This window comes from Naegleria lovaniensis (genome assembly GCF_003324165.1).
Source record: "Naegleria lovaniensis strain ATCC 30569 chromosome Unknown tig018, whole genome shotgun sequence".
In the NCBI taxonomy this organism is placed as follows: domain Eukaryota; phylum Heterolobosea; class Eutetramitea; order Acrasida; family Naegleriidae; genus Naegleria; species Naegleria lovaniensis.
The window spans coordinates 318,017-341,983 of NW_025407839.1; the positions used below are offsets into that span (position 1 = coordinate 318,017).

At 36.7% G+C, this 23,967-nt stretch overlaps 14 protein-coding genes across 14 annotated transcripts; 6 read left to right on the forward strand and 8 right to left on the reverse strand.

Moving 5' to 3' along the window:
* Positions 1–3: 3 nt before the first annotated feature.
* C9374_003046 (uncharacterized protein) lies at positions 4–3,833 on the reverse strand (the record flags this gene model as incomplete). The annotated part of the gene is made up of 3 exons (XM_044692531.1): positions 4–2,398; positions 2,460–3,727; positions 3,822–3,833. 3 exons carry the CDS (start codon positions 3,831–3,833, stop codon positions 4–6), a joined length of 3,675 nt encoding a protein of 1,224 aa, XP_044549890.1.
* Positions 3,834–3,907: 74 nt separating this feature from the next.
* On the reverse strand, positions 3,908–4,825 carry C9374_003047 (uncharacterized protein; the record flags this gene model as incomplete). Its single annotated transcript, XM_044692532.1, has 1 exon — positions 3,908–4,825. One exon carries the CDS (start codon positions 4,823–4,825, stop codon positions 3,908–3,910), a length of 918 nt encoding a protein of 305 aa, XP_044549891.1.
* A 410-nt stretch (positions 4,826–5,235) lies between these two features.
* On the forward strand, positions 5,236–7,797 carry C9374_003048 (uncharacterized protein; the record flags this gene model as incomplete). Its single annotated transcript, XM_044692533.1, has 3 exons — positions 5,236–5,664; positions 5,717–5,731; positions 5,785–7,797. 3 exons carry the CDS (start codon positions 5,236–5,238, stop codon positions 7,795–7,797), a joined length of 2,457 nt encoding a protein of 818 aa, XP_044549892.1.
* Positions 7,798–7,838: 41 nt separating this feature from the next.
* On the reverse strand, positions 7,839–8,783 carry C9374_003049 (uncharacterized protein; the record flags this gene model as incomplete). The annotated part of the gene is made up of 1 exon (XM_044692534.1): positions 7,839–8,783. The coding sequence occupies one exon, from the start codon at positions 8,781–8,783 to the stop codon at positions 7,839–7,841; it is 945 nt and encodes a 314-aa protein (XP_044549893.1).
* Positions 8,784–8,937: 154 nt separating this feature from the next.
* On the forward strand, positions 8,938–10,179 carry C9374_003050 (uncharacterized protein; the record flags this gene model as incomplete). The annotated part of the gene is made up of 2 exons (XM_044692536.1): positions 8,938–9,875; positions 9,951–10,179. The coding sequence occupies 2 exons, from the start codon at positions 8,938–8,940 to the stop codon at positions 10,177–10,179; spliced, it is 1,167 nt and encodes a 388-aa protein (XP_044549894.1).
* A 37-nt stretch (positions 10,180–10,216) lies between these two features.
* C9374_003051 (uncharacterized protein) lies at positions 10,217–11,328 on the reverse strand (the record flags this gene model as incomplete). Its single annotated transcript, XM_044692537.1, has 6 exons — positions 10,217–10,336; positions 10,397–10,636; positions 10,721–10,770; positions 10,880–11,020; positions 11,124–11,178; positions 11,290–11,328. The coding sequence occupies 6 exons, from the start codon at positions 11,326–11,328 to the stop codon at positions 10,217–10,219; spliced, it is 645 nt and encodes a 214-aa protein (XP_044549895.1).
* A 629-nt stretch (positions 11,329–11,957) lies between these two features.
* Positions 11,958–14,525, forward strand: C9374_003052 (uncharacterized protein; the record flags this gene model as incomplete). Its single annotated transcript, XM_044692538.1, has 2 exons — positions 11,958–13,770; positions 13,849–14,525. The coding sequence occupies 2 exons, from the start codon at positions 11,958–11,960 to the stop codon at positions 14,523–14,525; spliced, it is 2,490 nt and encodes an 829-aa protein (XP_044549896.1).
* A 292-nt stretch (positions 14,526–14,817) lies between these two features.
* On the reverse strand, positions 14,818–17,169 carry C9374_003053 (uncharacterized protein; the record flags this gene model as incomplete). Its single annotated transcript, XM_044692539.1, has 1 exon — positions 14,818–17,169. The coding sequence occupies one exon, from the start codon at positions 17,167–17,169 to the stop codon at positions 14,818–14,820; it is 2,352 nt and encodes a 783-aa protein (XP_044549897.1).
* Positions 17,170–17,358: 189 nt separating this feature from the next.
* C9374_003054 (uncharacterized protein) lies at positions 17,359–18,402 on the forward strand (the record flags this gene model as incomplete). Its single annotated transcript, XM_044692540.1, has 1 exon — positions 17,359–18,402. The coding sequence occupies one exon, from the start codon at positions 17,359–17,361 to the stop codon at positions 18,400–18,402; it is 1,044 nt and encodes a 347-aa protein (XP_044549898.1).
* Positions 18,403–18,418: 16 nt separating this feature from the next.
* Positions 18,419–19,375, reverse strand: C9374_003055 (uncharacterized protein; the record flags this gene model as incomplete). The annotated part of the gene is made up of 1 exon (XM_044692541.1): positions 18,419–19,375. The coding sequence occupies one exon, from the start codon at positions 19,373–19,375 to the stop codon at positions 18,419–18,421; it is 957 nt and encodes a 318-aa protein (XP_044549899.1).
* Positions 19,376–19,526: 151 nt separating this feature from the next.
* Positions 19,527–20,456, reverse strand: C9374_003056 (uncharacterized protein; the record flags this gene model as incomplete). Its single annotated transcript, XM_044692542.1, has 1 exon — positions 19,527–20,456. The coding sequence occupies one exon, from the start codon at positions 20,454–20,456 to the stop codon at positions 19,527–19,529; it is 930 nt and encodes a 309-aa protein (XP_044549900.1).
* A 383-nt stretch (positions 20,457–20,839) lies between these two features.
* On the forward strand, positions 20,840–21,569 carry C9374_003057 (uncharacterized protein; the record flags this gene model as incomplete). The annotated part of the gene is made up of 2 exons (XM_044692543.1): positions 20,840–21,323; positions 21,382–21,569. 2 exons carry the CDS (start codon positions 20,840–20,842, stop codon positions 21,567–21,569), a joined length of 672 nt encoding a protein of 223 aa, XP_044549901.1.
* A 113-nt stretch (positions 21,570–21,682) lies between these two features.
* On the reverse strand, positions 21,683–22,395 carry C9374_003058 (uncharacterized protein; the record flags this gene model as incomplete). Its single annotated transcript, XM_044692544.1, has 3 exons — positions 21,683–21,770; positions 21,906–21,939; positions 22,074–22,395. 3 exons carry the CDS (start codon positions 22,393–22,395, stop codon positions 21,683–21,685), a joined length of 444 nt encoding a protein of 147 aa, XP_044549902.1.
* A 638-nt stretch (positions 22,396–23,033) lies between these two features.
* C9374_003059 (uncharacterized protein) lies at positions 23,034–23,958 on the forward strand (the record flags this gene model as incomplete). The annotated part of the gene is made up of 2 exons (XM_044692545.1): positions 23,034–23,444; positions 23,506–23,958. The coding sequence occupies 2 exons, from the start codon at positions 23,034–23,036 to the stop codon at positions 23,956–23,958; spliced, it is 864 nt and encodes a 287-aa protein (XP_044549903.1).
* Between the last annotated feature and the right edge of the window lie 9 nt (positions 23,959–23,967).

The following is a 23,967-nucleotide window of genomic DNA, read 5'->3' on the forward strand; positions in this document are numbered from 1 at the left end:
CACCTAAATTTTCACACCTGTCATTGTTGGAGAGAACGTGTTCACTTCGCGCCACATGTCAGCCTCAGCCAAACTGATTACTGAATGATCTTCAAGCATGACGGGCGGTTGTGCTTCTTTCTTTGAGATCATGCTTACAATTTTCTTTCCATCGAGTGAACGAACAGGTAAATTGGATCCTGAAGGAACAACCAAGTTAGACAAAGGCACGTCACCCAAGAAAGTACGATCTTCTAGTCGCTTCTTAATCAAAATTAAGGGTTTTGCATATTTTTCATCCATCACATCAACCTCTCTAGAAAGAGCTTGACCTAAAATACCGACTCCTTCTTCAGGGTCTCCATAAGCCATACAAAGACAATATAAATACTCGATATATTCCTTTGGAGTAAAGAAGTCTGTGAGTTTCTTCATACAATCTCTGGCATTTTGTGCTAGCTTTGGAGCAATATTATAATACTCTTTCCACAATGCCAGCTGTGCTCCAATCATGTTGGTATACATCATAATTTTTGTCTTCATTAGAGATTCAAGTTTGGTGGCATCGATGCATTGTACAGCAGAGTGAATTTCAGTAATTAGAGGCCAATTCCAGTCGTCCATGGCAAATAATTCTTCATACTGAACGATTGCAACCAGTGCAGCATTTTGATTCTCTGACGCAAATGAATAAAATCGAATACAATCGGCAGGATTTTTGTGCTCAACTGCTGGTGCCTGTGTGGAATAAAAACTAGGAGGTTGGAATCCCGCCTTGATAAATAAATTCTCTCGTAGTGGGTGAAAAGGATCCATTTTTGAGAGTAACTTTGCAGCTTCGGCTCTGTTTTTAACCTTTGCTAATACCTCAGCAGCAATATCCCACTGTCCGCATTGGGTGCATGAGTTTGCAAATGACAAATACACAGAATCATTGGGGTTTCTCATCAATAAAGATCTATAAAGAGAATAAGCCAAAATTCCTTCGCATCCTTTCACCAGAAAATGAAGACACTTATCAATATCTCGTATTGATAAAAACGCAGATGCCGCCATTATTGGTTTAGCTTCTTTCATAAAATTCTTGGCCTGCAACTCTGCAATCCTTCTCATCTCAATCGTTATTGGGGCATTATCGTGATTTTCATCGTCTTTTGTACTATCTTGTTTTAGAGGTGGAAGCATTGCAGGTTTTGGATATCCTTCCTCTGAATCTCTTCTGGCAATGATTGATGCGTCTGTAAGTTGATTCTTTCTGATACAAAAATTCAACAGCTTATCAATCTCACCTGTGGCGATATAATACGGCATTACTTCTTCATTTTCATTTTCAGATAAAGTTTTAGCATATCTTGCAGTTAAATCTCTCCAATAATCTAAGGACACAGATGGAGCAACAGCAATCGCTTTCTCCCATTCGCCAATTTCACACATAATCTCACAGTAATTTTTCATCTTTCCAATTTTGAGATATTGTTTTGCTGACTCCCGTAGTTGCTCAGCAGCTCTTTGTGAAGCATTTGAGCTCTTATTTTTGTATCTACTGGACTCTAACTCCTTTGCCTTGCTATACACGGTGTCCGTTATAGTGTTACAAAACAAAACATCAGACTTCAATGAAGACTTGTACTTTTTGCCTTGCGAATAACTATTTGCCAGCTCCCATAAGTTTCTAGTTGTGTATGGGAAGTTAAAGAACTCTGAGAGGATAGTATATTTCTCCACATCAGTTCTTGCTTGAACCATATTTGCGTTCACAGTTTTTGAACCATGTCCTGAAAGCAACATTTCTGGAGCATTATCGTCAAAGGGATTTGATGGTACTCCCATAATATTAGCAAGACTTTGATCTTGAATTGTCCTTACATAGTATTTTCTGACAAGTGGTTCAAGATCCCAAAATCTAATTGTTGTGTCTCTTGAGGTGGATCCAAAAATAAATGGTCTTTCTGGGTGTGAGCTAATACCGTAAACATCTGCATGATGATCGTTGGAAATTGCTAATTGCTTTTCTTTGCTTGCATCCCATACTCTTATTGTTCCATCCCATGATCCACTTAATAACACGTTGGACAGCTCATGATTCCAAGCCAAGGCTCTTACATAATGGGTGTGGCCTCTCAAGACCTTGCTGGATCCATTATCATTATCCCACACTCTTATGGTTTTGTCATTAGATCCTGAAGCAAGTACGTTATTGATGGTAGGATGCCAAACAACATTGAATACCTCAGCGGTGTGACCTTTTAGAACCGATACTGGTTGCTCACCCGAATTATTTATGTTGAAAACTCTCACAATGAAATCATGACAACCAGTAGCAAGGATGTTCTTGTTTTTTGGATGCCAGCAAACGCCAAAAACAGGAGCTGGGTGTTTGTACTTCTTGGTTATTTTACCTTCGTCGCTGAATACGTTACTGAAATATTACATTGATCACAATGTTAAGATTTGAAAACCATGAAATCTTTTAAACATACCAATACGTGTCCTTGGAGGATGTTGCTAGGAGAGAATGATCTATTGGGTTCCAACTGATTCTATAAATGCAGTCTTTGTGGATTTCGGTTTGAAGCTTTGGAATTCTTTTTTGAGCGTCCCAAATAATTACTAAGCCAGTGTTAAACGCTCCTGCAATTTCTTTTTTTGTTGGGTGCCATGCCAAACCATATATTACTCCAGAGTCGTGAGTTAAATTTTCGACAACTTTCATTCTGTGGGTATCCCAAAGTCTAATGCTGTGGTCAAATCCTGATGTCGCAAAAATATCGGGATTAGCAGGACAATAATCACAATCGAATATTGTTTCAGTATGAGACCCTGGTGTAATAAAATCAAATTGCTTTTTTGAGATGTCGTACAAGCCAACAGCACCGTCCTTAAATGCACAAGCGATCTTTGGGCTACCTGGCAGCATGACCAAATCTTGGAAGCCACTATTTTTTCGAATTTGTTGTACTTTTAGGACTGTTGTTTGAGAAACGTTCCAATATCTAATCACTCCTGCCCTGATGTCTGATGTAATGAAATTTCCTGGCTCATTTCTAATCCAAGAAACTGAAGATATACCTGCACCTGACTTGTCAAAGGATTTAATCTTCATGTTCTCGGCTTCTTTGGCCTCTGTATCATACAGCACTGATTGCCCATTTTCATAGCAACAAATCAAGTAATTGGTAGAAAGGGGATCCCATTGAAAATCTACAATTTTGTAATCGGATAATCGGTACTTGTGTACCGTTTTTCGTTTGATGACATCCACAAGAAAGAATTCAGCTCCACAGTTTACAAATAACATTCCAGGATTTCTTGAATTCAATCCAATCATTCTAACATCATCTCCGTTGAATACAGACACAGCAAAGTTGGAATCATCATTGAAATCCCAAACCTTGAGTGCTCCTTTCTTACTTCCGATAATGAGTTGATATCTATCCGTATGACTCCATTCAATACAATAAGGCTTGAACTGAATAGATTTAAGATCAACCACTTTGACAGTTTTTCCATCTGTAATGTCCCATACTCTCAAGGTTTGATCTAAACTGGAGGTGGCTATTAAATGAGGGGTATGAGGTGAAGCAACAACTCCAGTGATGGCCATAGAATGACCTGTTAGGATTCTTTCTAATCTAAAGTCATTCAAGTTGTATACGTAGATCGCAATTGTTGAACAATAAATCAGACGGCCGTGAGTCACCGTTATGATCCTTTTGTACCAAAGTTGTGCTCCCGAAGGTATAAGCCCCTATAATAATAATAGTTGTTGCAATAACGAAAGTTCATTTAAATGCAGAGAAGAGAATTACCATCCAACACAAAATAACGTTATTGCTACGTACGATTTGCTTCATATTTTTTTTCGTAAAGGAATTGCGCCAATTTGTGGCCGCAACGAATTTCCCTCTCTGTTGCTCACATCTCTCACCTAAAACTCTCGATACTCACAACAATGATCAAAGGAAACCTGAACTATATCATCATCTTGGCTTTTGAGTTGACAAGTCTCTTTCTCTCGATCCTTGCTGATCATTTCACCAACAAATCCTTTGTCTTTTCCTTGCACAACCATACAAAGAGTGCCCTTATGCTTGGGAATGACTGTCTCAAGTGAGTGTTCATACACATGTTCCAAAATGACACCAGAGTCAAGTTTTAAGGTACATTCGTATTCTGTTGGTATGTCCAAGATGACACCTTTTTGTAAATAATATTTTCCTTCGTTGATATATCTCACGTAAATGTTTGGAAGTAACCATGTAATAGGTTTCTTTGGTTGTTGTGACTGTGATGTTTGGGCAGCTTGCTGATTTTTCATTTCTCCAATCGAGAGTGATTTGCTTGATAATGCAATGGATCTTGTTGTGGTTTCTGCAGCTTGTTTTTTAGTATCTTGTTGTTCCAATTTCTCCTTTAATTTCTTATTCTTTGGATCTAATTCCAAGTGTTGATACAGATTACTTCCGAGCCCAGCCAGAGGTGGTCTTGGTTGTGCTTCTATTGGTTCTACAATCTTGTTCGTTCTTCCGAATGGTTTTCCTTCTTGCCATCCCATTCCTTTCAACATTGCAACACCAAATCCAGAGACTGGCTTTTTCGGAATGAATTCCTCCTTGTCTCTTAGCATTTTCTCATCATGATTGTCTCGTTTGGCATGTTTCATCGATTGAAAATAATTGCCTTTGCACGGAATAATGTCATCATGTTTTCTTTTTAAATCGGATCTTTCATCAGTGGATGATTCTTTTTGATGTTCTTCAAAGATGATTGTTTTTCCATCAAGATCGCCAACATTGGTGTTCCTTTCCGAGCTTTGGACTTTAAACGAGAGCTTTTTCGAAGACATTTTTTGTTTGAACGAGAGTTGAGTGTGTGGACGAGTGTGCGCAGGAAGGAATTGAAGTGTTTGCTGTTCCGACACGAGGGCAATATTTCAAATCTGAAAAAAATAGAGTCTTGTTTCGCCTCACACAGGTGAGAAGTATCAGCACAGAGATCCCTTCGGCCCTTTTTGAGATACCACCAACAGAAATTTTTTCGGTCTCAGTCTGATTATATTCTCTCGTATTTCAGTTGCATTCTTGCATGATCAATCATTGTTATTCACTTGATTAATCGGAGCAAAAAATCAAACTGATGAACGGAAATTATCCTAACAGCCAAAACAACAACAACAATAACCCGTACATTTTTGGTGATCCAGCCTCTAGTGGTGATAGGAATAGGCCGATGATGAACACAAAAACGTACCCAGAAATGCAACAACCAACTGTACTACCCTCGACGACGCTTGCTTTTCCACCCTATCCTTCCTCGTACATGACGAGTTCGTCTCAAATCACGATAAGCCCTTCGGCATCTTCCTTTTCCTCACAACCATCACAGCAGCATTCAAACGTACTAGCACCTGGCAGCATGCCCAATTTTGAGGCAAACCCACAAATCAACAATACCGTTCAGCATCCACAACAACATGCCATTTCTTCTCATAGTGAAAGCTCACCTTCCACATCTTCAGGCTCTACCCAATTTTCACCCACAACCAAAAAGAAACAGAAAAGAATTACAGAAAAATCAGAACACCCGGAGGAAGCTTTCCAAAGCGTGTTTCAGGCAAATCCCGAAGCTTCCTCGTTGGAAACTGGTCATCCTATTGCATGTGTACAATGTCGTTCAAGACACAAGGTATGTATTTTAAATTTCCTTTCCATGATGGTGACATGTTTGAATTTTAAAGAGATGCGATCGAACCGTATGTATTTCTTTCAAATATTATTTTACAAATACGTTGACATGATCTAATAGTTACCTGCATGCTTAAACTGTGTTAAACGAGGTGTAGAATGTACCTACAGATCTCCCAAAATGAAAGGAAGAAAGGATCAAAAGTTCCAGCCGTATTCGAGTCTGATGTATATCCCACCAGCAAACAATAATGGACGAACCAAAACCTCTTCGATCAACAATTCAGCCAGTGAAAACACAGCAACAGTGGATCAAACGTACGAACAAATGTTGTTGACGTTTCCGCAGGATTCTTCTTTCAACAACACTCAATCTAATTTATTTATCCAAAACAGTTTCTCCGCAGCCCCACACAATCAACAAGTGTCAAACATTCAACAGGTCAATAACCAACGATCACAAAGTTTTTCATCATTGTTAACAGATAATCCACTTTCGACTCAGTTTACATCACAACACAATAGTAATTTATTAAGTACCCAAGACCCAATTTTCAGAACTAACAGTAAATCACAAACGGAAGATAATGACGAAAATAAGAAACAAAACAAATTGGTAGAGGCCAACGTTGTAAATAGTAACCAATCCAATCCATTTTTACAACTATCTAGGGAATCTATTGAAGAAATACTGAACTGTCTAGGAATCAAGGATAATCAAAATGGACCTCTTTTCACCATGACTCAACAACAACAAGAGTTGATAGCTCAACACATTGCATCCGCACTATTGCAAGACTCATCTTTAGCACATCGGTTAAATATGAATGCCTACAAAAAACGGACAGTTCAGCTCTATGAAGAGGTTATATCTATGGGCTATCCAATATTGTCTACTTCTACATTGGAAATGGCTTTTTTCAATGAGGAATCCATGCGAGGTATTTATACCAATGACGTGTTATCACTACTCTACTCCATACACTCCGTTACATGTCAAGCTCTTGGTGTGCATGATGAGGCTGATTTTGCTTATTTAAAAGCAAGAAAGTTGTTATCTGACTGTTTCGACAATGCAGACAATCTTTTTATTGCTGGCACATATTGCTTTTTTGCTCGGTATTGCAGTGGAATTGGTGACAAAGGAAAGGCAAAGTTTTATTTACAGTATGTGGATTTATTCTTCAAGAAAAAGAGCGTCAATTATAGAACTCGAAGGCATTTAAACTATTCTATTGAAGAAGAGGCGAAGAGTGGAGAAAATTATTCTATATTTGCAGGTCTGTCTTTAGATGAAATGTTTTTACTCAAATATCGAGTACTCGCTTCTATTAGTGTTGATAAGTCAGGTGAATTTTTCTTAAACGATTGTTCCAACTTCCCAGGATTTACCTTTGGAACATATGTTGCCAAACTCGTTAGTGATGGTTGTCTATACGCGATTGGAAAAATTCCAAACACCATTATGAGTATTATGGCTCAAAAGATCACTGAGGAAAACCTTAATTTATTTTTAATGATGCTCGAATTTTCTGCCAATTTCCTCCGTATCCATGAAACTGAAAGACAAATTTCTGACACCACACGGAGCATCATGAACTGTCTCCACAACTTGTATTATCATGGATGTAAATTGCAAATGATGAAAGAAGCAAATATTACAGATGAACGCTTGGAGAATGAAGCCAAATTATTTTCCTTGTCAACACTTGTTGGACCTTTCCATTTGGTTCAACCGCTAACATTGGGAGCCATGTTTGAAGCTGCTTCACTTCACTTGAAAATTCTGGCAGAAATTGAGCAAGGAAAACGGCTGATTACAAGTACAGAAGAACTTTGTATATGCTACCAGTTAATTGAAGTTGATTTGAGAGCATTAGAAATTGTAAGAACCAAGAATAAGGAGCTAATTGACCGTATGTGCAAACCTCTGATGGATTTGCTCTCAATGAGAGTCAAACAATTTTCTTCCTCACCCATTTATGCTTCCAGCTCTTTGAACTCATTACTGTCGAAATTTGAAAGTCAAATTCCACCTTCGCATCAATCTAATTTAGTGAAACAACCACCCTCAGAGGCAGATCAAAAATTTGGGGATTCCATCGACCTGCTGATACATGAATTGAATAGATAATTGTGATTTGCAAGTAAACATTCGTTAGATTTTATCCTCTCTCAATTTTTCTGGCGTACGGCTTCCTCATACGCCTTTGCAGCTTGTCCTTCATTACCTTTCTTTCCCACAAAATCATCAACAATAGCAACACACGAACGTGAAAGTTCAGAGTCAAATAAACACTCCTCAAATTCAGACAATGTTCTATCTTGCATTGGCATTTTGAAGTTATATGATGAATCTTGCGAATGCATGTATGCATCTCGTTGTCTAAGACATCTCTCAATACCCTTTCTACAGAAAACAGAGTTTACCAATAAATGATAACTTAATCTTTCTGGGAGACAATTCTTTTTCATGTCCAATATATCAAACTGAGGGTTAGCCGATGGAGAATTTGAAAGTATGCAAACAAAATAGTTGTTCAACTCCTTTCTAGCAAATCTCTCGGAAAGATAATCAACTTTGTATCGTAACTCCTCTATATCTTCTCCACCCTTGAATTCATAACTTCTGAACTTATTTCTATCTTGAGTGAAATTTTGAATGACTTGTGGGAAAAAGAATTTAGCACTACCTGGCTCTTTCCAATAAAAGTATCTCCTATCCGCCATCACAATAGCTTTTTTAAAATCAGTGTCAGAATTGATACAATTTTTAAGTCTATCTCCTTTTTCAAAGAACTCTTCTTCCGAAAGTCTGGTAATTTGGTTCGGATTGTCCAATAAAAAAGAAGAGCTATTTAAATTATTTGGAAAGTAATTTCGTTCAGGTTCTTTGATTGGATCCACACATTTTGTCTTAAATGGTCCGATGGAGTCTTCAAATAGGCCTTCAATTGTGCAAGCAAGAATCATTGTTTTCGCATGCTCTTTGGCCTCGGGTTTAATCTCCTCATTATTCTTGTATAATCTTTCAAGTAAATTGTCCACATAGGAAAAACATCGATGGTAGGCAATGAAGGCACTTTGAAGGTCTTCCCGATCTTCTTCAAAATCGCTCATTTTTTTAATTTTTCATTTTGATTGGTCCACTCAATGAGAATGCATTTAAGGAGAGTGAATTCGAATTCTCGTAATGCAATTTCAAAACTCACGAGTTGAATGAGTTTTAACAAAGATAGCATTCCATAAGTGCATGATTTTACATTTCAAAAAAATGTCCCTTTCAGTTCCTCTCACGCTTCCAACGAACAGCACACGTCCAAGCTATTCAATAACTTTTTACACGAATGCAGAGCTCTTTTATGAACATGCCATTCCCTTTCTGACCAAACATTTGGCTGAAAATAATTTAATATTGGGAGTGAGTAGATCTTGTGTCATCACACCACAAAGATATCCCGAACGATTTTTAATGATCATTCATTCAAGCCATGGAACCGAGGATGATCAGCAACAAGAAGCATGTTGCAATACAGACTCCATTGTGTTGGTCATGGCTTGGACCATTCCACATCGACTATTATTGAGCGCACCAACGCACAATCAAACATTGGAAGAACGACAATCGATATTGAGCGCATGGATGGATCTCGTCTTGAATGGTAGCCTTCAAGATCGAGGGTTGAACGAAAATTCAGAACATAAACAAGCTCCATGTTTCGTGGAGGAAATTTGGGAGGAAATTGAAAAATTATTAAAAAAGCATGGGAGAGCAGTGAGTGGTGTCTTGACAGATAATTCAGAAGCAGAATGGTTTGCAAAGGAATATTGTGAAAAATTGAAGAAATGTGTGAGCAGTGAAGATGGGATGAACAATTTTGAAATTCGAGAGCCATCCAAGTTGAGAATTTATTCACTCAAAGCTCAAGACATTCGACCATGCAGAGATTTAGAAACACAACAAAAACGTTATGAATTTTCATATTTGGATTTAAACAATGAAAAACAACTCGACATGTATATTCAATGCTTGGATGAATTTATGAATGAAATATTTCCAGATCACAAGAAAATGTCCAAAGAGGAATATATGGAAAATCTGATAAACAGAGCGTTGAAGGATGGTTTTGCTCCGTTGTGTTATGAGAAAGATGATAAAGACAAGTTACCTATTTCTGTGGCTTTGGTTAATGGTATTCCCAAAGCAGGAAGGTAAGTTTACACAACCCTTAACAGTATTCCACATACTCATGATGATGAAAACATCCTTAACTACTACTTCAATAGAGTCTCTTATGTGTACACCTCAAAGAAGCATAGAGGCAAAGGTGTTGCTTCCTTTCTCATGTATTCGCTTGTGCACGATGTACTTGTGAATCATGGTGATATTTATGAGGCTCTCTTTTTATTTACAGACCTCTCCAACCCAACTTCAAACTCGGTGTATATGAATATTGGATTTAAACCAGTACGGGATATGTACGATCAAGAAATTAAATATTCGAACCATGATTGAGTCAGAGAATAATTAAAGTTTAATATGTTTTTCATCACTAATTGGTGACTACTTTATCTGATTCTGGAAGTTCATGAGGTTTTAACACATGATGGTCTGGCGAACTCTTGAAAGGATGCTCATCATTAATACATGTATTGTAAATATCGTGAACATCCTAATGATCATGATTCAAAAAAGATATTCAACAAAATAATTCAAATTCCACACTACTTACAGAAACAGCTGATTTCTTGCACGCCATGATCGTGCTTGCAATAGCTCTTGCCTTTAAACATTGTTCCTTACTTGTAAACCCTGATAATTCGTCTGGACTGGAGCATGAACCACTCAGTGAATAGGCTCTCACCTCTGAACAAGCTCTTACTTTACAATAAAATAATTGACGAAATCTACAAAAGTCATATGCATGGATTAATTCATGGACAACAGTATTTTCAAGTTCTTCAGGTTCTCTCTAAATATATTTCAAAATAAATTTGTTCCAACAAATTAATGAATTCAAAAAAACCATGAAATTCTTATCCAAGTATGTACATACATGTCTATTGCAACACACCACTACTTGATTGGCAGATGAAGAATAATATCCTATTTTCGTATAGTATTCAAAAAATCAACAGGATATCACATGAATCATAAAGAGTCAAGTTTGCAAAAATTGTTATCCTTGCTCTACATGAAATCATAGCACACATACCCATCATGCCAGCATCTTCTACAGAATCACATACACGTAGATCCAATCCTCTGGTAACCATTTTACATCCATTCTTATTTTGTTCTTTAATATGTTGTAATAATTTATTTACACGCTTGCCAGTCAATATCGATAACATGTCTGAATGTGCGTGATGTATGTGAAAATGTTCCAATAATAACACAAAATTATTGAAATGATGATGCCATGAAAAAGAAATCGGATCATTGAATATCGTAATGACACATATTTCCGTAATTATTATTATTCATCATCATCCATAGAGATGTAGTCATACCCTGAAAAAATTGTACGGATTTCAAAGATCGGAGCATAAAGTTGTTATGATAATAATAATTATTGGCTCATTGAAACAATCACCGCACGTGCACGAACATCACCATACTTACTTTTTGACATGTTTTAATATCCTCATAGAATTGACTCATTTTTTAGTGAAAGTTACTTGAATCTTGTTGAGAATTATTTCGAAATGAAACTGCATGCACGTAGATGCATGAATCAGTGATGGCTTGGTAACTTGCGGATGTAATTTTTAAGATTTTGAAACAGTTCCAAGGTTCCATTAAAAATTAAAAATGATTGGCAGGATTTTGATTGACCTTTTCATGGAAATACGTAATTTGAAAAGTTGCCACTTGCTTCCAATTCAAAACATTTCAACACCAATGTTGTGTTGTGAAGCAGAACAAACACTCAAGAAATAGGGGTTAGCAACCAAAAACTAAAAGTTTTGGCCCCCTTGGGAATCGAACCCAAGACCTCTGTCTTACTAGGACAGCGCTACTGCCAACTGAGCTAGGAGGCCCTCACATTTAATTGAATTCATTTATGTTTAACAGCTGGTACTGTTGAAAGCTGATTAACTTTTTGGATTTTTGTTCGAACTGGAAAATGGAAGCTTGCAAACTCGCGAATTTTCAAAATGTGAAAATTCACCAAATTCCAACGAGAAACAAAAACTCGCCACATTTTGAACCATCGTGTTGCAGTACCTTCACTGAAGTTGGACCACAACGAATCCTCTCAACAAACACAACAACCAGAACCAAACAAAATGCAACGTCATCATCACACCTCTCTTTCAACAAGAACTACTGCAAGTCATTTGCAAATGAACCAATGTCATGGCAACCACACAAAGAAGGAACAACCTCTTTCTTCGGAGACTCCTGCATCATCCAATCACCCCGAATTGGATACCATGTTATGGAGACCCTCTCTCCACTCCATGCAACATTCCGTCATGTATTCCTTTGCGAAATATATTATGAAACGCTATCAAACTCTCTTTCTCGATCAACAATTACCTTTACCAGCTTTTATGCAAGTACGAATGGAACATGACCCTGTTCTATTCAATTACTTGTTTCATCAATGGTCCATCAGTGATGATCGATTTTGGGGTTTGTTATGGCGTTTTTTGAATATTAAGGCTTCGAGGGAATTTACTCATGTCTTGAAAAGACCATCCATGGCGTATGAAGCTCTTGAGAATGCAAATGACAAGATTTCAAGGATGAATGGTTGTTGTACCGTCGTGTCATCCAATAGTGTGTCTTCTTCAGGTGAAAATACTCGTGAAGAATTTTCCTTTTCCAAACATCCGTTTTTGGGAAGTCAATTCTTTGTGGGTGCTCAAACTAATTATGCACAAAATTTAATGGTGAAATGTTTAGATCCAACTTTTGAAAACTCAGTGGCTTTGGTCTCTCTTGGTGAACAAGGTGTTAAAGGAGTGAAAGTTGAGAGGAGAGAAATCACTTATGGAGAGTTATGGAATCAAGTTTCGATCCTAGCTCATTATTTGAAAAATGAATTGGGTATTAAAAAGACAGATCGATGTGTGGCTCTACTTCCAAATTCCATTGAAGCCATTATTGCGTTATTGGCTGTGACTAGTTTGGGAGCTATATGGTCGAGTGTGAGTCCAGATAATGGAAAACGAATTGTTTTTGAAAGATTCAAACATATCGAACCTGTACTCATGTTTACATGCGATCATTATACTTTTAATGGAAAAGTGTATTCAACCTCTGACAGTACAGATTATTTACAAGAGAATTTACCATCTTTGAAAAGTGTCGTCAAGGTCAAATTCTTGGAATTTACAACTCATGAAAAGAATTTGGAAATTATCAAGTGTGGTGTGAATCCTTCCTCTCAACAACAACAAGAAGAAAGAACCCATTCCACTCCCATTCATGAATCCGAAAAGAATCATTCCATTAGAATTGTTGATTATTCAAAGGATATTATGGAACCTTATTCATCCACTAACACTCTCAACGCTTCTTCTCCACTTGAAATTCCATCTCTCGAGTTTGAACAAGTCAGTGTGGATCATCCTATTCATATTGTCTACACGAGTGGTAGTACTGGAGCACCAAAATGTATTTCTCAAGGATTTGGTGTCTTGATTAATCACATCAAAGAAACTCATTTACATTGTGATATCACAGAAAAGGATACTGTTTTTGTGTATTCTACTTGTGGTTGGATGATGTGGAATTGGCTTGTCTCTTGTCTTTATACTGGATGTAAAATTATACTCTATGATGGAAGTCCAATGTATCCAGACGTGCTCAGTATGTGGAAATTAATAGAACAAGAAAAGATTACCGTATTTGGAACGAGTTCAAGATATTTATCACTCATGGTCACTCATAAGGTAGACTTGTTGAAAAAAACACCAATGAATTTATCTCATTTAAGATTGGTGAATACAACAGGATCTCCATTAGCACCAAGTACAGCCATTTATTTGTATAATCACATGATACCCAATGTTCAGCTTAGTTCCATTTCGGGAGGAACGGATTTGAATGGATGTTTTGTATTGGGGTCTCCTTTCTTGCCAGTTTATCCAGGTAAGTGTGTGTGCATCATGTCATTGATCATCAATTTCTGTTAATATTGAAATTCATTGATGTCCAAAATTATGAAAGGTGAATTACAAACCGCTGGCCTTGGTCTCAATGTTCAAGTTTGGAATGATGAAGGTCAACGAATTTTTGGAAAGAATGGTGAATTGGTTTGTCTCAATCCATTTCCTTCAGCACCCTTATTTTTCTGGGGCGATGCTACACCTCAACGTTATCATGACAGTTATTTTTCACAATTCGATGGAGTGTGGGCTCAGGGAGATTTGAGTGAACAAACCAAAAGGTTTGGATTTTATGTGATTGGTCGTAGTGACGCTACGTTAAATCCTGGAGGAGTTCGATTAGGTACTGGATCGTACTATGATGTGTTGCAACATGTGGATGAGGTTGTTGATTCTGTTGTAGTGGGTCAGAGACAACAAGATGGAAATGAACGAGTGGTATTGTTTGTGCAATTGCAACCTCAATTGGACCTTGATGAAAAGATTTGTGATAAAATCAACACTACGATTAGAACACATTTATCGGCACGTCATAAACCAAGTGTGATTGTGCAAACAAGTGGAATTCCAATCAATGCGAATGGAAAGAAGATGGAGAAATTTGTTAAAAAACTTGTGAACCAAGATAAGGTACAGCCATCAGAAATTAGCTCTTTAAAGAATCCAGAGTGTGTTTCTTGTTTCATTCCTTCGAATTGGAAAACAAGCATTCCAACGATGAGAACATCAAAACTATAAATATGACAAAAATTAATTTGTTACTACGCCCTTAACTTCTTGCAAAGAACGGTTTACCTAATTCAAAACAGGTGAGCAGCGAAAACAAAAAGTTTTGGCCCCCTTGGGAATCGAACCCAAGACCTCTGTCTTACTAGGACAGCGCTACTGCCAACTGAGCTAGGAGGCCAACGAGAATAAAGTTACCACAACCCATGAAGAGTTGCAACGAACTTGATGCAACAAACAAAATTGACTTTGCGTTGATACTTTTTTTTCAAAACCTCCTGTGCTAAAGAATGACGAATGGGCTTCATTGAGTTTGTTCATCAATTGTTACACTACTGCTTTCTTGTGATTTCCTTGCTATTACTTGCTTGGCGTTTTCAATAAACGCAACTTCTGCTGAGGTCAACCCTTTGCCGGGTGGAATTTTCCAAGCAGTTTTTGCGAGGCATTTTGGGTCAACTTGTCTCTTCAGTTGATCTACATCTGCAAATAATGGAGCGTATTTTGTGTATATTTGTTCTACTAAATGATCCTTTTGTTCTGCAGTTCCAAAATCTATTCTCGAGATCAACGAGATGATATGCCTATACAGCTGCCATGGTATTACTGGTAATTCTTGTCTCAACAAATGTTCAAGGCATTCGTAAAGAGCTTGCACATTCTTTTTCGATTCACATGATTTCATAACAATTAAATATATAGATCCATCCTGTTTTGCCTCCATTGTCATCCTATCTCGGATGTTCTCAAAAATCTTAATAACCTTGTCATACTCTTGAGTGTCCTTAAATCGTTTCATAGCTGCTGAAATAAGTACATAATTGTGTGCCTTTCCCTCACAAACATCTTCGATCAGATCTTTCAATAACGAGTCGATAGTGGCTTTATATCGTTCTAATCTGTCCACAATTACTGGATCTACTTTTCCTGGCTTATATAACAGATTGTGCAACTTGGTTTCAATACTCAAGAGACTGACTAATATATGATCGTTGGGATTAATCTTGTCTTCAATCATATAATTCAAAACGTTGAATGCAATAGTCACTTGCTGAATGTCACTAGAAACAGCGTGCAAAATAGCATTGTAGACACTAGGCGACATTTCAGCTTTCCCTTCTCTACGCAGATCACCCAGCTTTTCATAGGCTACTTCAATTCCATGCTTTTGAATAGTATGGAGAATTGCCTCTGTAGTAGAAAATTGGTCTAGTGGCTCCTTCCAATCATATAATTGATTGGCTATCTTTTCTCGAAGTTCTTGGAAACGTGTTGAATGGTATCTAGTGACTGTTAAAAATGTTGTGAGAGCTTTTTGGTTTACCCGTCCTGATTCCATCATGTCATTATAACACTTCATCACGAGATCATGCCCTTCCTTTCCCTTTTTTACATTATTTGATAGATGTTTCACAAGAGTTCCATAGGTCGTTTCATCTGGTTTAGTATACCCTAGTTCAAGAATCTCTTCGAAAAACTCCGTTGCTTGAGGGCTGTTATTTCTGACTAAAACTTCGAGAGCATAATTGTACTTTTGAATCTCTATCTGCATACCGAATCTTCGAATGTTTTTAAAGGATGCAACCAATATGTTCCCATCAAATGCTCCATTCTTCTTCGATTTTGTCTCAACGCTTGATATGTATTCAAAGAAGTACTTGGAGAAATATTTCAGGACCTGTATCAGTCCGCTTTGATTTGTTGTTGGTAATAACTGTACGGAATAATTCCTTTCTATAATCACCGCATTCGGTAGGCTATAACAATCGTTAGGAACAAATTTTGAAGTGCATTCAAATATCTTTTCCACAAAGTCTTCTCTGATGACAGCAAACTCAGGTAATAGAATAAAGGCTGCAAGCAAATAATCGCTATAAAAATCAGATTTTGATTCATAAACTGATTGAAGAATTGGTAAAATATGATTTTCAAATAAGGAAGCACACATTTCTATATCTTTGGTCTCTCTAAACCCAAATGCAAGTTGAATGCAGGGCATATGTAGAGCAGGATAGTTTTTAAATTCAAGCATGCAAAGCAAATTGTAAATGTCTCTTAAAAATTGAGAGTTGTTTTGCACTGCTTTTAACACGCCTTTGGCTACCGAATAGATTAGTGAAATCAACTTTTTTGAAACTCTTCCATTATGTAATTGACAATAGGCCAAACAAAATTTCATCATTTTGAAAAATTCATGAACTGCTTCTTCTTTTGTCAGTTCATTCTTGTGAGATTGGATATATTTATCAATATCATGAATAGAAGTTAACAGAAAATCACTTTCTGTTTGTTTCTTTATCACGGCGTTTGTTTCATGTTTTGTTTCAATTTTTTTCTCTTCATTATTTACCGATTCCTTAGTGTTGTTTGAAGAGGAGTAGCTTCTTCTTCCGTACAAGGATGCATACGTTCTAACAACAATACTAAAAGGATCAGTGTTTGTGCTCATTCCATTGGAATAATTCCAATCTATGTTAGATGAACGTAATGATGATGAAGGAGAAGAGATTGTCGAAACTGTGCCCATTCCAACTTTGATGAGACTTCCCACAGCCCATTTTCTTGTGTTCTTGAAATTTCGGAATAGTTTGGAAGCGAAAAATTGGGATGGAGAAGAGATGTTGTTGAGTAGAGGCGAAGATTCTGATGGAGCCATTTTTTTGTTGAGACACCAATTTTTCGAAATTGATTGAATGGAAAGAGGCTTATAAGATCGTCTCAAGGAATGGATGATGGCCAAGACTGAAGTGTTAAACCACTTGAGTTGTACCCGTCCTTGCAAGAGAATGCATTGTCCATTCAAGCAATTCTTTATTCGTTCATGATGAATAGTGCATCACAAAAAATGTCCTCTTCAAAATCAGCCACTTCTTCTGGAGTTGGAGATCAAAACGGACAAGCTCTCTTGGATTGGTGTCGTAAATTGATCGAGTCTGATGAAAAGAAGGCTTTCTTTTTTAATGTAGTATCAATGAAAGAAATGAAAAAGAAAGGACGAATAGACTCGTTGTTTTATTTTCCATCATGTACACTCTCTCAGGGAACAATACAAATGGTGGACAAGATTAATTCATATATTGAAAAATCCCGTGAATTTGGGCCAAAATATATTCGACAACTAGTAGTATTATTTAAATTATTAATTCCGATCAAATACGGAGAATCGTTAATCCAATTTCCACAATTTTGTATGATTTTATATAATGATTGCATGTACATTGCCCATGAGTTGGACGTCATCTCTGTAAAATATTTTTCTAATACAGTAGAAACCTTACTCTCTGATGCAGCAGCTAGTCTTAGAGTTTTTGCTGAGAAGGAAAGGCAAGCTTTGATCAAGAGACAATCAATCATCCTTCATTCATATCTATCAGAATGTAAAAAATTCAAAGATGTGTATGGTAATATGAAACAAAATAAGAGAGCTATGGAAAAAATTATTAACCAGCTTGACACCTTAAAGAGGCTATGGTGTCAAGTGATTGACGTGTCTAATGGAATCATTTTGTCATCTTTTGGAGAAATGTTGGAACCTATTTTAAAAACCATGACTTCTCAAATTTTAGACATTACTGACATTGGAGAAAATGAATCTCAAGATATTTCAACATTAATGACGTTCTTGATACAATGGATTTCTGAAAACATTCCTTTTGAAAATGCAGAAATTTCGAAATTTATTCCCTCTTGGATGAATTTCAGAGCAGTCAAGACAATCATGACCATGTCATTATTAGAAATTCTAGATGATGCAAAAAAAAGCTCATCAAATAGAAAACTAGCTGGGCTGCCTCCAAACGATCTTATCAAGCTTGTAAAAGCAATATTCCAAGAAAGTGACAAGCGTAAAGAAGTAATAAGTATAATATCGCAAAGCACCGTGGAGTAGGACCTTATTATTGAATCTACTTGTTCCAGATTACGCTCATAATACTTCCCATTGCTACAGTAAATGCTGTTTCGCTTTTGTACACAATTTTCTTAGAGAGAGATGTTGGTACAAATCCCATTTGTTTCAAATGTTGCCTCTCGTGGTCAAATAAATCTCGTTCAGGACCAACTAAAACATTAATGCTCATAGTGCTTGGTTGCTCTTTGTGATGTTCAATTTCCCTTAACAAATTCATCCATGAAAGATCTCCATCCACATCCAAGAATATTCTTCTTTCCATATTGTCATTATTATTTGAAAGTTTGGACACATAGTCAGGTAATGAAATTGGTGATTCGATGGAAGGAGTCCCATAGAATTGTTTCGATTGCTCAATGGCTGAGATCATAATATTGTTGAGACGTTCTTTCTTATTTTCAAAATATTCGGCATGTTGTTGTTGCTTTTTTTCTTCTGTAATGATTGGAATAATATGATTAACTCCCATTGAGCTACATTGATAAATCATTTCTTCAAAAGTTTCTTTTGTCTTGGTCATGCAAATAGAAGCGCTAATTGTAAATTTCTTTCTTTGATTTAAAAGCGTCGTTAATTCTTCATCTTTATCTTTCGGTAATTTCTTTGCTGTTATCATTCTCTTGTCGACATGAACCACTTGAAATAATTGAAAAGTTGAATGTAAATCAAACAATACGAATTGATCTCCAGATTTGAACCGCAAGATAGAAGTCATTCTCTTGAGTAAAGCCATGTCTGTGATACCAATAACTTCATCTGGCTCCGAGCCCGAAATTAACTCTTTCAATTCTTGATAATGCAAAGCAAATACATGTCTATTGTGATTGTGCACTTCTCGTGTTTGTAATGCACAATAATAATTTTGTATGAACGGACGGTTCGATGAAAATTTGGTTAGGCAAAAACGATGAGGAAGTTGACCCATCCATCGTCGCATGATTCTTGCACACATTTTTTCTTCATTGAATGCAACGAGTTCGTGTGGATGATATTAGGAAATTCTTTATTCCAAGTTGTTGTTGTTTCAAAACAAACATGAAAATGACTTTACATTCGCATGATGCTGAAGTGAGAACAATTCGAAATGAACCATTCTAAAAGATTTACCAAAACACACTGGTAATCTTACTAATGAAACCAGTCACACCACTGCCTTGTTCTTCTTTTGGTTGTTGTTGAGAGGAAGATGTCTTCTTCTTCCTCCTTGCTTGTAAACTATTATCTTCACAAGCAACCAAGCTTTGCATGTAGCTACTCTTTTGAGTGGAGGTAGAGTTGCCATGCGACGATGACTTTTCTGATGACAAGTATTGAGGAGTGTAATTCTCCTTATCATATGAAAAGTTATTGTACTCAGTCTCACAAACCGAGTCTGAGATGACACTGGTCACGTATGAATTCTTGGAAAGTTCTTCCAAAATCTTCTCAGTAGAAGTTCTGGTATAAATGGTGACTTGCTTCTTTGGAACATTGAAAGTATAAGAAATGGTTCCTTTCAATTGTAAAATCAATTCTTCCAATCGTTGTCGTTGCTTTTCATTCACCAATTGATCAATTTGCAACACAACATTTCTCTTCTTTCTCTTCTTCTTCTTCTTGGCATCTTGAGAGGATGCAGCAACGGAGGAACAAATCGAACCATTCACTGGAGCTTGAGAAGAGAGTAAATCACTGGGCAACATTTCCAATTGGTCCCGAGAGAGATTGCAATACAAATTATTGATAATGTCCTGAATCAAGACACACAACACATTACTCTTGTCCACCTCTGATTTATACATGGAGAGGAGAGATTCAATGAGAGAAGGCTCTTTTGCCATCAATTCTGGATTATCGGGATGAGAGGATAACATTTTGAGTGTTTCACAGGCAATGACTTTAACGTTCACGTGGTAATGTGGTTGAGAGAGGAATGAAACCAAAGAGGTTGTTACTCCACGACGAACAATGACTGGTTGATTATCTCGATCCATGGCAAGAGTTCGAAGTTTGGTAACCACTCGGTGGACATCAACGGCAACAGTTTCCTTCATAATGATGATGATGAGGATATGGTTTAGAGTTGTTTTTTAGATGAAGGTGTGTACACAGGGGTAGGGAAGAGAAGGAGGACTCTCTAGACACACGAGTTGAATGGAAAGAGTTTTGGATTTTTTTGCGATTGTTTTTTTGAAAATTTAAATGTAACGGTTAGATTTTTGAAATTTGGTGTAACGGAAATTGTGTCCCTCTTTTTTGTTTGTTTACCAGCCTTCTTCCCAAGCTCCAGAATGACGTCTTCTCTCTGATCGTATAGGGTGTTAACCTGGCTCTTCATTTCCACATTTCTTCCTTTTCCTGACCGAATTTTCGTGTATTCCCGCCTTATGTGATTGCTGGCAGTTTCAAATTTGAGAAAAACAAACAGAAAAAATCGATGGCACAACCCAATCAAAGCACCCTTCTTTGCGAAAATTATCCTCGTTCGTTTTTCTCTTCGACTCATTCCTTTCCGAACGGAATAGCATCATCACCCTCACTTTTTAATTCCAATCAACCAAATGATTTCAATTCTTCAAATCATTCATTAGATTTGACTTCTGTCATCATCACTCCAGGACACTACCAACAACCATCTTCTTCATCAAACGTTTTACCATACCATCAACAACAACAACAACAACCACAAATCGATTCTTTTCCATCTTCCTTCTCAACTTCTATACATTGTAATTTTTCATTTCCGAGAATTCGAAGGAGCAATCCGTTCTTACTGTGCGATTCTCCAACAATCAATAATACCACGAACCAACATCAATCGCTTGAACACAACTCCATTTCGAGGACGAACGCAGTTGAATTGTCGTCGACATCAGTCTCTGGTTTCAAATCTAAAACGCAAAGACAAACCTCTTTTTATGGTAAGTTTGAATTTTGTGTTCAACTAATGCATGACGTGACTGAACAATCTGTATTCAGAACAAACATTGGAAAAGATGAAAAAGTCAGCATCTCAACTCTATGCGAATCAATCAGCCATACACATGGACTCGTCTGATGACCACGATAGTGACATGACATTAAATTCAGAGAATGAAATGAAAGATGTTTCATCGATACATTCGTGCAAAACGAAAGATATTCGAAGTTATTTCAAAAAGAAGTGAAATAGCTCTTGAATAAAGAATAATTTAAATCAAATTTATCATTGTCATTTGGTTGCAACATTTTACACAAAATACTTTTTGGTTTTCTTCGCGGGCGAGTTCATGATAATCATTTACTTCTTGTTCAATTGTTCCAATAACCATTCTTCGGTGAGATCTTCATAGTCACGGATTTCATAGCTTCTTGGCACGTCCAATTTTCTAATGATGATTGCAAAAGATATTTTAAATGTGGTCATACAATTTAACAAGTGCAATTTCATTCCAAAAAGTCACATCACGTTAAATTTCATATAAACAATGAACTCGTATCACACGCTTTGATGAATGACTTACCTCACTAATGGAAGCTTCATTCTAGAGTACATCACTATCATGATTCAAATCATAAATATTATGGATAATAAATATTACATCATCGAAATTGTAATCATTATTTTGTCATAAAAAATCATCATTGATGATGGTCTAATTCATCACCGATCACAAAAATATACTACCTACTTTGATCATAGGGATTGGCATGTTTTGGAGTATAGAAAATAAACATCAATGGATATTGAACTCTATCTCCTCGTTGCCAAGCATAAGACAATACCAAATATCGTGGTTGCAAATTGACATCATCCAAATAAGATTGTAAATCTTCAAAAGTAGTCTCATCAAATTGTTCTTCAATCATGACTGAACTGTCTTCCTTATTAATTTTTAAAACCATCACCATCATGTGCTTGCTGCTACTGAGACGGACCTTCTTGTAGGCTTTTAAAACATCGTCAGGAATGGTGCAATCGTTGGTGGGAGCTTCAACAGTGGTGTTGGACATTTTTTTATGTGTTGGGGCGCAAAGAGTCGTTCGGAAATGTCTCAAGAGTTCGTGAGACGATTTTTGGCCAATCATGTTCGTTTTTCGAAAAGATTTTGACGACTTGAAGGCGCTCCAATGACATTTATTGAAATGCGCTTTTTGAGAGAAATATTCTCTACTTCAGATTTATTAGCAGTAGTGGTTAATCAATGAAACGTGGAATGTTTTGAGTTTGAATAGAAATGAATTGGTTCATAAAAGGAATTTTTAAAAAAAATGAAGAGGCTTACTATGAATGCTCATCATCATCTCGTATCAAGATTTCGTTGGTTTCCGATGGTCATGAATAGATGCTCTGGTGTGCAACCATTGTGTGCAGCTCATCTTTCCACTCGTTCTTTGTCATGGCTTGATCAAACGGATTTAATGAACAGAACAAGAAGCTTTCATTCAAGTATTTTCATTCAACAATCCGACCAAAAGCAACAAGGAAATGATCAGCACAGGAACAGCAAAAGCCAACATCTTCCTTTAAGAAAATATTTATTCAATCATTTCTTCTTGCTTTGGGATTTTCATCAATCGCAATTCTTTTAGCACTTCGTCAATATAACAACAACCCTTCTGATTCGATATTGGATAAATTGTTAAGAAATATGTATGGACCATATAGAAATTATGTCCAATTAAAGAGTGAACAGCCAGATATTGAGGAGACACTTTGTTACAGAAATCCTTTACTTTCGTTTGACGTGTCGAATAGCCAGGATCCAAACGACGTTTTGGCTAACTTATTTGTAAAACCAGGATTGTTGATCAAGGAGGAATTGGAAAATGTAGGAGGAAAGTTTGAGGTCTTTGATGATTATGGGCACATGGTCGATTTGGTATGGGTCATGATGAGCAGAGATGAATATTTGGCTTCAAGAAATTCTGACCAAAAAATCACAGGAACTAATAGAGAAGATTTATTAAATTTGAATGACTTGAACATGCTTGAAAAAAGCATGAAAATGGGCCTAAGAGAAAATGAAGAAATTGTCTGGCTTGAGAAGATTAATACCAAGGTAGGTCAATTTCCATTCTAACAGCGTCTCATGCTTGATATTTGTTAAACCCTTTATGTAGGAACTAGTTTCTTCCAAGGAATATTCCAAGCTTCCTGAGAGTATAAAACAGAAACCAAATTGTGTTGTAGCAATCATTAAGGCCCCTGACGTTTATTCTCATCCAAAAGATTATTTTCAAACAAGATATGGAGATGCTGGAAAGAAAGTTAATAGCTCCCCAAATGGAGATCTTTATAGAGGAGTGGTTTTGACAACATACTACAATCAATTGGTTGCTATTGGAAGAACCTATCCAAACCAAATGATTAATTTTGATTTGGCAAGAAAAGATCTCTCAAAAGATGAAATAGAGAAAATATTCCAATTTATTCCAGAATCACAAAAAAGCACATTCCATAGCATTGCGAATCAAAGTACTTCAAAGTCTTATGAAATCATTAGATACTTGAGGGAGGTGTTATTAAAACTTTACTCTGAAAGATTAACATTGAATGCTCCCAAGGATGAGTAAAAGCATTCT